Here is a 14,999-nt window from a genome sequence, read left to right as displayed (position 1 = left end):
TCAGCTTTATAGGGTTTTGAAAGAGTTTATTTATCTAGTGAAGTAGAATTTTCTAAACACTTCATCTTTCAATTTATCAGAAAAAAATATCATTCAAAATCACCATATTTGGAGACTGGTTTGGTTGATTGGGTTAATACTGGACAGGAAGGGGATGGAAAATTATCATCTGAGAAGTAACTAAACCTGTCAGACAAATAGAGTAAAAAGTACAGTAGGCTATTTGCCTCTGAAGTACAGTACTAGTGCTCAGTTTCCACCACTGAAAATAGGAAATGACTCATAGGTGGTATATTATGCATGTAAACCATTCTTGGAACTTAAAATGTATGTATACTTTAACATACGTGGGTAGCGTTTGATAAGACCTTTACTTTGAAGGTGACAACCGGAAGTTGTGCGTGTTGCTATGGTAGCTTGATGCTCTCCGTGATGACAGGAGGAGCTAAGAGCCGAGGAGGCAGCAGGTGAATCATTTACAGAGCTCTACTTTTTTACCGTCCCACCTGTTCAACAGTAAATAAACTGAAACATACTGGGAGCGGAAATGTCCCCTTGTATATGACCGGCTCCGCTTTCCAAATAGAAATAATAATATTATCTCAGAGTGGACGAAAAGACGAAACCACGCCGCCGGAGCCTGGACTTAGCAGGTAGGCTATAAATAACTTTTTGTTGATGTGGATCTGAAATGAAGCTGGCCTGCGTGTTTTGTCTGTGTGTTAATATCGTGTTTCAGAGCATAATCGTCAATCGTATGTGTTGTACAGTACAGCCGGTGATGTTTTCACCAAAAGATAAACACAGATATCACGTAATGTGACGCAGTCGTCATTATACCAGCGAAAAGGTTCGTGTTGGATTTAAATTTGCATAAAACAGCATTATTCCTGCCATGCTGGTAAACTGACCCTGAGGCCTGATGCGCCGCCCACAGTAAACAAAGCACATGCAGACTGTGAGTGTCATCTATATGTGTGTTTTCATATGTTATTCGCGCATAATGTTTCCTTAGTTGCTTGAAAATATTGGAAAAGAGATAGCATTTTGTTTATTGTTCTTTGACTTAAACTCCTCAGCTTATATGTCATGTCACCGGATGGACAGGTGACATATGTTGTGTAAATTTGTATTTTTTCATCCTGCATGTCCGTTTTCCTCATTGATTTGAGTGTATTATGAATAATTAGACAATGTGTAGGTTGTTTGTGACAGAATAAAACCAAAGTAATTTAACAGTTTGGAATAGTGAACTGTTGGCATATTATGGATGTAACAATTGTGTTATATGCTCCTTTCAGATAAGAGGGAACTGAAAACCATCACATGTGTGTTGCTGACCATTTGGATTGTTTTCACTGTGTCGTTATTGTCACAGTCGTAATGTCTATAGGTCACTGTTACTGAATATTAGAGACAAAAGTGTTAAATGCCAATACTTGGACGCAAACCGTATCTTAAACATCTTTGTCCCATATCCTTACTTTCATAATGAACTCATGTCTCATGACTGAAATGAATTTAATGAGTGAAATGAACAATAAATCACAGCTGTCATTAACAACCCCGATTCAAAAAATGTTGCTGTGTAAAACATAAATAAAAATAGAATCCAGTGATTTGTGAATCTTTTTTGACCTATATTCAACTGAACATGGCACAGTGACAAGATATTTAATGTGTGATACACTATATTGTTTTTCTGTAAGTACACACTGATTGTGAATTTGATGCCTGAAACATGCTCCAAAAAAGTTAGTAAGTTTCTCAATGCACACTTGCAGGAATTTAGGGATTTCACAATCTACAGTCCCTATATCATCAAAAGATTTAGAGAATACAGAGAGATCTCTGCATATAAGGGCTCAGGAACACTTTGGAAAACCATTTTCAGTAAACATAGTTAGCTGCTGCATCTACAAATGCAAGGTAATACTCTACCATGCAAAGTGAAAGCCATGTATCAACAACATCCAGAAACACTGCTGACTTCTCTCAGCTCGAGCTCATCTGAGATGGACTGACAGAAAGTGAAAAAGTGTGCAGTGGTCTGACAAGTCCACATTTCACATTTTTTGTTTTTGGAAATCATAGACACTGTGTCCTCTGGGCTAAAAAGGGAAAAGGACCATCCAGATTGTGACCAGCTCAAAGTTCAAAGCCAGCATCTGTGATGGTATGGGAGAACGTAAGCGCTTATTCCATCATGGGTAACTTGTTCATCTGTGAAGGCTCCATTAACGCTGAATACAGGTTTTAGAGCAACATATGCTGCCATCCATATGACGTCTTTTTCAGGGACATCCCTGCTTATTCCAGCAAAACCACGTTCTGCACGTGTTACAACAGTGTGGCTTCATTGTAAATGAGTCTGGATGCTAGACTGGCCTGCCTGCAGTCCAGACCTGTCTCACGCTGAACATGTGTGGCATATTATGATGTGCAAAATATGGCATCCAAGATGCTGGACTATTGAGCCAGTTAAGTCAGAAATAATTTTATTTTCAACACTTTCCCAAACTCTTACTGAGTGTTGTTAAAAGAAAAGGTGGTGCAACACAGTAGTAAACATGCCCCTGTCCCCACTTATTGCAGGCATCAGATTCACAGTGTATATTTACAAAAAACAACAAAGTTTATCAGTTTGGACTTTAAATATCTTCTCTCTGTACTGTATTGAGGCTGCCATCACTACTGCTCTGCCATGACTTCCAGTACTACAACTGCTATTACTATTGCTACTTCTTCTTCTACCAGTATTTTATTACTACTACTATTTTTACTATTGCTCTAAAATATTCTACTTCTTCTTCTGATACCACAGTACTCACAGTGCTGTTACTGCAAGTCTTACTGCTACTATTTTCCACCAATTCTACTAGTAGTGTTTGTACTTTTGCTACTGCTTCTACTACTGTTAGACCACCACTACTACAAGTACTGCTATAAAGACTTCTTCTACCATTTATGTGTGCATTTTTGTGCTGTTCCCAGGTCAGTTGTTGTTACAGGAGGAACCTCAGAGTGGGAGCCATGTTGTCAGCGGAGGAGATTCTGTGCAACACGCAGCAGGTGATCGCCGGGCTGGAGGCGCTGAAAGGAGAGAACCGTGGCCTGCTTGAGAACCTGCAGGAGGCTATTGAGAGCCTGCCAGTGCCTGAGAGTGGCAGCGTGGAGCAGGAGAAGAGTGACATCATCCGCCAATCACTGGAGAGGATAGAGCTGGGGCTGAGCGAGGCGCAGGTACAAATAGAATAGAGGCAAAGCCATAATGACCTATTTGTGTGGTAACTAACTCTTCTGTAAGACTGTGGCAGGTTGTAGCAACTTTTAGCCCATTGTTTTGGTTTAACAGCCCATAACCTGACTGTTTTAGTTCACTCTTACTGCTCTCATAGACACATTTTTGCCACAGCAGGCAGCTGTTTTTAGAGAAAAAGCTTTAAAAACCCACTGTGCACTACCTGCTCAGCAGCAAACAGCAGACAGGAAAACTGTATTTTAGGCAGGCACATCAAGTTTTAAAGGACCAGTGTGTAGGATTTAGGGAGATATATTAACAGAAATGGAATATAATGTAATAAGTATGTTTTCTTTAGTGCATAATCACCTGAAAATAAGAATCAGTTTTTTTATACCTTAGAATGAGCTGTCTACATTTACAAAGGGGGCAGGTCATTGCCCACAGAGTCCAGAGTCATGTTGAAACGCCATGTTTCTACAGTAGCCCAGAACGGACAAGCCAAACACTGGCTCTAAAAAGGGCCATTCACGTTTTTGCATTTTTGTGTCAGCCACTCTAGTTAGCAGCCCCTCTGCAAAGAGCCAAATAGCATCTGAAAAACAGTGATTTTTAGTGTGAACCGGCTTTATTCTGTGTTTTTACAGGTTTTAATCACCTGGTCTGTTTGTTTTGGGGAAGAAGAGACCTCTGCGGATAATTTGGCTTCCACTAAAATCCCTCTTAACAATGAACACTGAAGGAATCCTAACCAGGAGTTAGGATTTCAGCCGGTTAAAATCTGCAATCCTCACTGCGATATGCTGCTTATTGCTATACACTGCTCCCTTAAAGTCAATTATCTTAATACTTTGATAAGTAAACACAATAATAAAATGGTTTAGAATAAAGGCTGACACGGTAATGATATTAAACTTTCTTAAAATTTATTAACTTAACTTATCGTAAAGGAAAGTTTTGTTTTGTCCCAAGCATTGTTCAAGCAAGTTAAAGTAGAATAAGGTACATTAAAAGCCACCTACAAAGAACAGATAAACAGTTTAAAGTGAAAGTTTGTGTTTAACATTAAAGGTGCATTTAAAAGAGTGCAGAAATGACAGTATGGACAAAATGCAGGATAGACTGTGGTGTTGTGCTGACAACAACAATCACTGCCAGGTAAACAACTGGCATTTGATATGAACTGGGGTGATATGTGAAATCAGCAAACTTGTTTATTTCTGTTGTCATTTTCAGCCATAACTGTAATGTTTAAAGATACATAGTTGAATATGGTGGTCCGACCTATCTGACGTGTCTGCTATGTTCTGTGTTGCTTTGCTAGTCTTTGATAAACCAAGTCAACTAGCACAGAAGCTAAGTAGTATACTGCCGTGGATGGGGTCACAGCAAAAGGTATTTTAGCCACCTAAAAATTCACTATCAGTTTAAGTGTGCACCATATTTAGAATATTTTCTCCACTTTACCTTACACATTAACTGATGGCAGCAGTAGACCAGCAAGGACTATGTTTGTCAGTGGAATCTGATGGCTTTTAGGTAACGACCTCAGTTTCCTATTGCAAAGAGCTGTCTGACAGCAAGATAAAGTGGTAAATATAGTGTACATTTACACTGATATTGATTTTTTTTAGAAGGGCCTTTTTTAGGTGGCTAAAAAGTAAGTAGTTGAGGCAGTGTTTGCTTGGCACTGTTTCAAATCATGTATGTAACACAGTTTTTTGTTTTTTTTCCCCTTGGAAATTATTGTAAACAAACATTGTTATTCACGTTTTTTGTCCCTCCAGGTGATGATGGCGTTGTCAGCTCACCTGGGTTCACTGGAGGCAGAAAAACAGAAGCTGCGCGCTCAGGTGAGTTTCTGCAGGATATGTTCATAAAAAAGAGAAAGATAAGTTGAGAGGTAATGAGTAGGTGGGAGGTTATCCGATGCCATGTATTCTTGAACTTTTTGGAAGTGTTTTATGAAATTAAACATAGAGGATTATTACTGACTCCACAATCCAACTGTTAAATCCTTTGTCGTGTTTTCTGTGGGGAGAGTTTGTAACATTTGTGCCGCTTGAAAATTTTGGGTTTTTCTGTTGGTCATTCCGCTCTTCTTTCCTCCTTCTTTGTCCTTCATTTTCTTGTCCTCCTCCACCTGTCCTTTCCCTCTTACCCCTCTTCTGCCATCAATCTTACCTTTCCTTAATCCTTTCTTCTTCTGTTTCTTCCCTTCACCCCCCCTTCCTTTCTGTGTCACCTTTGCTTTCTCTTTCATTGTGTGCTCCTTCTCAGGTGCGTCGTCTCTGTCAGGAGAACCAGTGGCTGAGGGACGAGCTGGCAGGTGCTCAGCAGCGGCTGCAGGACAGGGAGCAGGAGGTGGTCACCCTGGAGGAGCAGAATAGACACTTGCAATTCATGTCCTCCATACGCAAATACGACCTGGAGGAGCCGCAGCTGGTGAGGAGACTACAATCTCTAGTACAAAAGTGTGTGTGTGTGTGTCTGTGTGTTTGTGTGTGTGGATGTGTTCAGGAAGAGTTTGCTGTAAATACTTCACTGGCCAACTTGCTGTTCAAGTAACAAAGGATCAAATGTGGAGAAGTCTGCTCTTTATTTAACCCATTTTGGTGCATGGCTTTTATCTGGATGTTCTATGTGTATATTTAGGAAAACCAGGCTGGAAATATAAACTTGATCTGACTAAAACCTAAGAAAGGTTTTAATGAGTTTTTATAGGTGAAGTCAAGACAGACACATTTACAGTACATTTACAGTACATGCACAAAATATTACAGTTTTTCCAATTATTCGAAAAAGACAATATTCCAACTAAGCTGTTTACATGGCTCATGAAAAAATGAATAATTCCCAGGCATACGAAGATTAACCTGTCCTATTCAACCAGAATAGGACAGGTTTATCAGGTCTCTGATAACTTAAGAACCAGACGTTCAGGAGGTTTTTACCAGGAGCTGAATTATCTGCAGAGGTCCCTTCCTCTCCAAAACAAGCGAACCCAGTGATTTAAACTGGTAAAAACACTGAATAAAGCAGTGTCACATTAAAAAAAAACAGTATTTTACCGACGCTGTTCATTTTTGAGAGGCTGCTAACTATGGTGGCTGACATGAAAATGTGAATGGCCCTATCTAGAGCCAGTGTTTGGTTTGTCCATTCTGGACTGCTGTAGAAACATGGTGGTGCAACATGTGGACCAAGTCCCCACTCCATATGGAGATATAAATGGCTCATTCCAAGGTAACAAAAACATAACAATTCTTATTTTCAGGTGATTATACACAAAAAAAGAAATCTGCCAATTAATCCCCCTAAATCCCTCACACTGGACCTTTATGTCTGTTTGTGGTTTTGTTGCCTCACCGAAATATTTTCAAAAAAGCTCCATTAAGCTGCAGACTTGGTGATATTTCCCTGTAGGTTTGTCACTGTGAAACACTCGTTTTACATTACACACAGTTTGAATATTTGTTAGTATTGATAAGTTGGGATTTAATAATGGAGATTGTGTGTGTGTTTCTCACCTCAGGATGACAAAGACACGTCTTCCACCAAGGAGTCTCTGGATGACCTCTTTCCCACTGAGGACGAAGAACAGTCTCAGAGTAAGACTTTACAGTCGCTCTACAGTTTGCTTTTCAGTCATTCCCAGCCTAAATGTGAAATTCTCATGTTTGTCTAAAAACGAAGGAAGGTCAAATGTTAATGGGTTAGCATCATCACAAAATAATTTCCAGTCACTTTCTTTTTTCCAGGATGGTGTAAGAAGTATCTAAAGCTCAGAAAAATACAGAAATGTTCCTGGAATTTTGGTGAACTGATCCTTTTAATGCTACAATGAGCTCAACATCACGCATGTTGTTTGTGTGTAAATATATTACTTCAACAGAGGTGTGCAACTGATAAACAGTGTGACAGTCTTCATTCTCCATGGATAGTCTCAGAGTGTAACTGTCACTTCACATACAGCAGAGACATTTCAAGCTCTGATGTCAAATTTTAGTATCTACATCATCATGCAGTGATAATGAGTTTGCACATTAGGAATCTCTTCAGATTAAAGCATGATTTTTAAAATGATTTCCTCATTCAGCTCTATTTGTTTTTTAAAAGCAGGCAAAGAATTTATTTGTTAATCTTGTATGAAATCATCTTGTATAACAGCATCTTCTTTTTCTAAAAATGCAACATGAGTGCAGTCACACCATGACAACAAAGATGGCACTTTTTTTTATTGCAGCTAGTCAAGCAAGCAAGTCAATCTCTGACAGATCTTAAAAGGAATACTTCACCCACAAAATATAATTTGTGTATCAGTTACTCATCCCATGTTATGTTGAATTCATGAGGAAAACATTGTTTTTCTTGTCACCACAGTCAACGAAGAATCCAAAAACAGAGAAAATTCTTGCTGAATTAAAGTCATTGGTGATCACGTTTAACATCAGCAAAAATATCAAAACACCCGTTTACAAACTTTCACTCACATTTATCCAGTCAGTATTTCCCAAACACAAAATATCATGAAAACGTTACATCTAAAACCCTTCCACATAAACAGTCTCATGCATAGGCAAGTAATGCACCTGTGCTCTTTGCTATTTATATGGAAGTGGTTTAAATATCACGTATTTAGCAAAAAACATGTATTTGGGAAGTAGTAAGCATATGACTGGATAAATGAGACTTTGATTATACTGCACGAGTTGTGTGAGAGTTTGTAAACAGATGCTTTGATAAAGACTTGCTGTTGTTAAACATGGTCGCCTAAGACTTTAATTCATGAAGAAAGTTCACCTTTTTTGGATTCTTCATTTATTGTGGAGGTATGTGAGGAAAAACAAAGATTTCTTCCTGAATTCAACATAACACAGGCTGAGTAATCAATGTACAAATGATCCTATAAGATTCATTAAAAGAATATATGATAATTGTAAAACAATTTCAGTTAATGTATCCGATGTCATTAATTTAACTGCAACTCAAACTTGTAATTGATTGCTTATGTTCAGTCCAAGCTTGTACCAAATTCTCTTTTTCAGTTTTTTTTTATTTGTCTGTTTACTGCTGTTCAGTGTCCCAGCCTCACCACAGCAGTGCAGCAGCTGCAGCCCAGCAGGGCGGCTACGAGATTCCTGCCCGCCTTCGAACACTGCACAACCTGGTTATCCAGTATGCATCCCAGGGACGGTACGAAGTCGCTGTGCCACTTTGCAAACAGGTGAGAGGGGCGTTCACCTCTAACTGCTCCCCCCTGTATAGTATCTTGTAACTGGTGAGTTAAAAGTCCCCAAATCCAGTTTTCAACAGCCAGCCTGCTTCTCCAAAGATAACACACTGGACTGTTATGTCCTTGCAGGTGTTGTGCCCAAATAACAATTGAATTGCTCTCAGTCTGACTGCTCAGCTTGAGAGTTCAGAAATGAAAGGGGAAATGCAGTTTTTTAAAAATGTTAATCATTTTGTTCATATGCCTTAAAATGTCTTATTTTATGTCTCTACAGGCTTTGGAAGACCTGGAGAAGTCCTCAGGCCACACCCACCCAGATGTTGCCACCATGCTGAATATACTGGCGCTGGTGTACAGGTAAGACCAGTTACCATGGCAACAACAGTTAGATAAAGATTATCACCCCCAAAATTGATAATGCCCTCTATTCATACATATATATTTGATACCGATGACAGTATTACTCAGTAAATTATTTCTTACAACTTGTTGTAAGAAATTTTCTAAGAGGTTTTTAGGAGCTCTGACAGGTGTCCACTTTGTGTTTAAGTTGCTGATTAATGTATTGTATAACATTATTTTGCTGACATCTGCGTATTTATATGTCACCCTTTTCATCAGTACCAAAACTACAAACTTATTGGTTATACCTTTTCTAAACTCAAAGCTCTTTTATAGAATAAAATGAGCAGAAACAAAAAATAGTTATTCAACAAAGCGATGTTCCTGCACTTAGACCAAGAAACTCTATTTCCCACAACCAGGCGATTTTATATGAGAAGTTTATTTTGAGGTGACAAACAGTGTGACGTGATTATCTCCACAGAGACCAGAACAAATACAAAGAAGCAGCTAACCTGCTAAACGACGCATTGGCAATAAGAGAGAAAACTCTTGGAATGGACCACCCGGCTGTAAGTTAGCCTCCTTTAATAAACCAGTTGCAGTCTCAGACATCTTGAAATGAAACAGTTCACCACACACTGAATCCCACCTGGAATAAATTGTGTTTGTTTTTGCCTTTCGTTGTATTTATTTTGCTCGATTTTCAATCATTATTTTGTTTTATCAACTGAAATCATTTTTTGGCATCAGTGTTTAGTCCTTTAGTACTATTGTTTATGTCACCCAAAAATATCTGTATTTTTAAGTTTGTTTGATGTGGGACTTATGGAGTTGGTATGTAATGTACAATGTTTGTGCAGGTGGCAGCAACGCTCAACAACCTGGCGGTGCTTTATGGGAAAAGAGGAAAATACAAGGAAGCAGAGCCGCTGTGTAAGAGAGCTCTGGAGATCAGAGAAAAAGTAAGAAAACACACACATTTGTGTTATTACACTTAGGAGGACCCACAGCGTTTGTACAATTCCTAATGACTTTACTTTTACTTTTTTTTATGGCTTTCTATACTATGAGAAAGAAAAGAAAAAATAATATTTTTTTTGTCCTCACAGCATATTTTTTTATTTCCGAACACCCCCTCAGGTTCTTGGTATAGACCACCCAGATGTTGCCAAGCAGCTGAACAACCTGGCTCTACTGTGTCAGAATCAGGGGAAGTACCAGGAGGTGGAGCAGTATTATGAACGTGCTCTGCACATCTACCAGAGCAAACTGGGACCAGACGATGCCAATGTGGCCAAGACAAAGAACAACCTGGTGAGAGGAAACCTTCATGCACAGTAAAATGTGGCTGACATTCTGCGTTTTTACATTTTAGTGTGATATCTCAATGTTTCCATGTTATCCTCTCTGAGTTTATTTCAAATTTAAAAGAGTTTCAAGGCGATGAAAATTAGAAAATAAATTATGAATATTACTTTTGCACAAAATGAAGTGTGAACGCTGCTAGTGGAAGTATATCTAATTTTACAACATATTTTGCCTCTTTCTTGTCGCTCAAAACTTCTCTTTTACACTCATCCATGTCTTTGTTCTTTTTCAGGCATCATGCTATCTTAAGCAGGGGAAATACAGACAAGCTGAGGCTCTATACAAAGAGATCCTGACCAGAGCACATGAAAAGGAGTTTGGATCTGTAGAAGGTACAAAACAGCAGCAGTTATAATAATCTGTTGTGGACTTCTCTTTTAGTTTTATTACGTCTGCCACCACATGCTGCATTTTACACTGTTTTTAATGAGACCTGGGGAAAGTGATGTGTCCCCTTGTTATTTATTATGATGACAGTTGCAGTGAGTGCATGACCACAGGAGATCTGTTTTACCTTATTATCTAAAACCAGTACTTTGCTAGTGAAAACAGGCAAGCTAAATGCTGTTTGTATCACAGATACATTTCTAGTTCAACTTTTTGCGTCACAGTGGACGATTATGTGACCTGTGAAGATGCACTTTTCCTTATAGAGTCTCAGTAATGGCTTGAAGTGCAATTATTTCACTTTTGTCCACCAGCAGCCTCTGTGGCCACAGGTAACTACAGGATGATCATATATGCTAAAATACAGTGTGGCATGAGCAGAATAAAGTCATCAGGTTTACACACTGATGCAAATATACATAAACAGTATCTAAAGTTTGTAGACATTAGTCACATTAACCTAAAGACTTGGCAAGGCTTTAGCAACAAAACCTTGTGAGTACACTGAACTGAGCAAAGGTTCAATTGCTCATGAATTCAGCTTTTCATTTAGATGAGAAAAAGTCTCTCAAAAGTTACATAGTTAAGTAAAACATTCTGAAAAATAAAATCTAGGTTGTGAACACCTTAATTTTCATCAGTGACAGACAGAGAATAAGTTGATAATGTTAAAGTAATACTAGAGAAAACATTTGTGTTAGTCTTCAGGTGATGATCATACCCAAGTATGTGTACACAAATAAGGAAGTGCATTGCTCTAAATGTACTCACATAAATAGACATAACAGCTAGCAAGGACAACAAAGCTGGACAAAAAAAGGTAAAACATAAATAGGAATATTATGAACACAAGTATGTGAAAGAATAGGTGTTTTATATAGATATTATATGAATGTATATAAAAGCACTAATGACCAACAATACAAATAAATAAATGGTGAATGGACACACATGAACTGGATGATTATGTACAGTATGCAGATGAATGTATGTATGCGTAATCCTAAATACATGATTTAAGAAACAAAAACACCAACACAGAGAGCTTGTTTTTGCAAACTGCATATTCATACACTGGTTTGCTGCTGTTTGTCATTCTGTCTATCTGTCCATCCCCCAGGCGATGGTCGTCCCAGTTGGTCAGGTGCTGAGGACGGTGGCTCCGGACAGGACGGACTCAGTAACCTGAAGCGCAGCGGCTCCTTCACCAAACTCAGAGAGTCGATACGCAGAAGCAGTGAGAAACTGGTCCGCAAGCTGAGAGGAGTCGGAATGGAGGAAGCAACCCTGAGGAATGCTGGGTAATACTCTTTTAGAAAAGTGAAAATGCCACAGGAGTCTTACCTGTAGGTGAAACTGTGAACGTTTTTGGCTCATGGATGGGCTCTTGATTTTGTCATGGAGGTTTACTAATCAAAGAAACATCTCTATATTAATTAACAAACACAAGTGATGCTGGTGTGAATTGCCCAAAAATATATAATATAATAATGTTTTTTTAGAACACTTTTTAAGAGTTCATTATGATGTTGTGTCCTGTTTTCAGGATGAAGAGGGCAAACTCTCTGAATGTGTTGAATGTTGGAGCCAGAGAGAGTCAGGATGGCACCCAGGTGAGCAGACTGTTGGTGATTTGATCCGTTTAACAGTGATGTCCTGCTTATACTTTTAGTAGTAAATCAGCCAGGTTCTCAAAGTGTTGAACTGATTGATGTATTTGGTGGTAAATTCTTATCGTTGTGGTGTTTCTATCCTGTGCAATGTAGATTTACATCCTTGAAAATGCAGATCGTTATCAAAGACACAGACCATAAATATTACTAGTGGTGGAGGAAGTATTTAGGTCCTTTAGGCTCCATGTCCACCAAAGCCTTTTTTTTTCCAGTTAAAAATGACAAGCCCTCCTGAGGAAACACCCAGCTTGGAGAGCTTGAGAGCTATACTATGACTTTTTTTTTATGGCACATTATACTATGACATTTTCATGACATGCTATACTAACCCTTTTATGACATACTATTGCCTCATCTCGCTGTTACTATGCAGCGCTCCCAGTGCAGGAATTAAACAATACACTGGCCACAGGGGAAAAAAAAAAAGAAAAGAAAAAGAAAAAACACTGTACACTTTTATCAAAAGTACTAATGCCGCACTGTAAAATATTCCACAAAAAGTAAAAGTCTTTCATTGACAATGTTACATACAATTAGGAGAATGCACTTAAACAGAAAATGCACTGCAGGAATCCTGAAGTTATATTTAACATCTTTTATGAGACTCTTTTCGAACATTTTAAGACCTCGAGGTCTAACCGGATTGTAAGATAGCACAGTTAAACTGAATAGTTGTGATAATTCCCTCAATTCCCCTCCGTATCAATCCAACATAATTCAGATAGACAGGGTGGGAACAAAGCACAGGAGAATGAATTGAGTGACTAACCGAATGCAAAGTTCATCATACATTGTCAGTGCTGCATGTGTCCCAACAACTTTAACATAAATTACAGTTGTAGTCCTCATGAAATGATTAAAATGCCTTTGTCTTTGGTTGTACATCCAATCACAGAGATCTGCAACACTTAAATATCCATTGTGATTGTTTTGTTCCTCAGTCGAGCCGTTTGACAAATGTCCGAGGCCTGAGCTCCAGCACGCAGAGCCTGACAAGACGAGGTTCACTCGGTGGTACCAGCTAACACACACACACACACACACACACACACACACACACTTCCATACAGTACCACTCAACAGATAACAGATGTTGGTACATTTATCGCTCATATCAGATGTCTGACACCAAGTGGATTCCCCACTTTCAGTCCCCTGAAGAAAAAAATGGAGATAGCTGTCACAACTGAAGACGATGACGATAAAAGTCAAACAAATTTCTTAATCATGACTAATTTAAAAAACTAATGTCAAACAATATAACATGTTTGTCTCTGGTAATGACAAATGTGTCCAAAAAGTGTGGTCACATTTCGACTCCACCTTCACATATCAGCATTGCACTAAAATCTTTTCTTCCTGTTCACTTGAAGTTCAATATCATTCCTTCCTGGTTTTGGATTAGACACAAACTCAGCTTCCTGATTTCAAGTTACCTATAACCTTCAAAATTAAAGAAAAAACATAATTTAGACCACCAACATTTCACTGTTAGAAAAAGTTTTATGGAAGTTTTTACATTTCTGTATTTAAACCTGACCATGTCATTTGCAGGTTAACAAACATTAACAATAATACAATTAATTTTAAATTGGACATATTAGGTGTTTCCTTTTAGGTACATTTATTAACGTCACTGAAAAACCTATTAACTTTATTTATGTTTTTAATCTTACAGATAAACAGGCATGTTGACATAACAGATTATCTTTTATAAATCCTGTTGAGAAGCACAGGGATGTGAAGTTGTTTGCACAATGATCAAAACGTGATGTGTTTGTCAAAAAGTACATGTTACATTTGTTTTACGAGGGAGAAGTTAAGCTATGAAGTTTAAAATGTTGAAGAAGTTATTTAAATGTGTTTTGCCTTTACAATGTGCAGGTCATTCCAATTATATTGTTAAAGCTAATGAAAAAACAAATGTTTACTTCAGCTGTTTTGCGCCACAGTCCAGTTTTGTCATTCCATATTTTGAGAATAAGGACCAACTTTTTTAATTTAAAAAAAAGAAGAAGAAAAAAAAAACACCAGCTGTTCAAAATTAACACACGTATGTATATATTTTTAAAGATGGCTTTCCAAAAAGATGGATATTTTTGCACATTGTGAGTTATTATGTTTTCAATCAATCAAACTCTCAAACTGAAAATCAATCGACACTTCAGTTTTAATGGCACACACTTCAAAATTCAGCAGTTATGTGTTTGTTGTGAGCTTTTAATAGTCAGTTCAGAAAATAGATATAAGCTCTCTGGATACCCAAAGTTACTGCTGTGTGCCTGAGTCAGTGTTGATGACTCCCAACTGGCCTTGGAATAAAGTAGAACGGATGGTTTGGATTTTTTCAGTGGGGTTGTATAAGGTATTTATCCATAGTCAGTGTATTACCTATAGCAGATGGCGGTCTGCACACCCCTAATTTCGAGAAGAAGGCAGGAGTACCGACACAGATGCTAAGCAATGTACTGCTTTTCAATATCAGTTTAAGTGTACACTATATTTAGGATCTTTTCACTGCTTTACCTTGCTGTCAGACAGACCTTTCTGACAGAGAACTAAGGCAATTATATTCATCTGTGCTCTCTTCACAGCCATCAGATTCCTTTGACAAAAACAGAGCCACTAGCCTACCACTGCCTCAATCAGTTACTTTGTGTTATTGCGTGACTTTGGTATTTTCAAGGGTTAGTTTGGATTCACCAAAGTCACACAATAACACTAACTAAGTGAGTCTGGTGGCTTTGAA

General features: G+C 38.2%; 1 protein-coding gene across 1 annotated transcript; it reads left to right on the top strand.

The window, feature by feature from the left end:
• The first annotated feature begins 437 nt into the window (after positions 1–437).
• Positions 438–14,065, top strand: klc3 (kinesin light chain 3). The gene is made up of 14 exons (XM_033631470.2): positions 438–653; positions 2,995–3,243; positions 5,029–5,094; positions 5,522–5,686; positions 6,777–6,852; positions 8,323–8,468; positions 8,752–8,834; positions 9,304–9,391; positions 9,683–9,784; positions 9,963–10,136; positions 10,423–10,522; positions 11,698–11,878; positions 12,124–12,190; positions 13,192–14,065. Exons 2-14 carry the CDS (start codon positions 3,034–3,036, stop codon positions 13,273–13,275), a joined length of 1,542 nt encoding a protein of 513 aa, XP_033487361.1. The 5' UTR covers positions 438–653; positions 2,995–3,033; the 3' UTR covers positions 13,276–14,065.
• The last annotated feature ends 934 nt before the right edge of the window (positions 14,066–14,999 follow it).

This window comes from Epinephelus lanceolatus, chromosome 4 (assembly GCF_041903045.1).
Source record: "Epinephelus lanceolatus isolate andai-2023 chromosome 4, ASM4190304v1, whole genome shotgun sequence".
NCBI classification, from domain to species: Eukaryota; Metazoa; Chordata; class Actinopteri; order Perciformes; family Serranidae; genus Epinephelus; species Epinephelus lanceolatus.
The sequence above is the reverse complement of the archived record's forward strand: the minus strand, read 5'-3'. Positions and strand labels throughout refer to the sequence as shown.

What these genes read in the sequence shown, in the direction of transcription:
- klc3 (XM_033631470.2), top strand. Translation starts at nt 3,034, where the DNA reads ATGTTGTCAGCGGAGGAGATTCTGTGCAACACGCAGCAGGTGATCGCC. An exon ending in ATACTGGCGCTGGTGTACAG is followed by an intron (nt 8,835 to 9,303) that starts GTAAGACCAGTT and finishes TTATCTCCACAG; the next exon opens with AGACCAGAACAAATACAAAG. An exon ending in GCAACCCTGAGGAATGCTGG is followed by an intron (nt 11,879 to 12,123) that starts GTAATACTCTTT and finishes TCCTGTTTTCAG; the next exon opens with GATGAAGAGGGCAAACTCTC.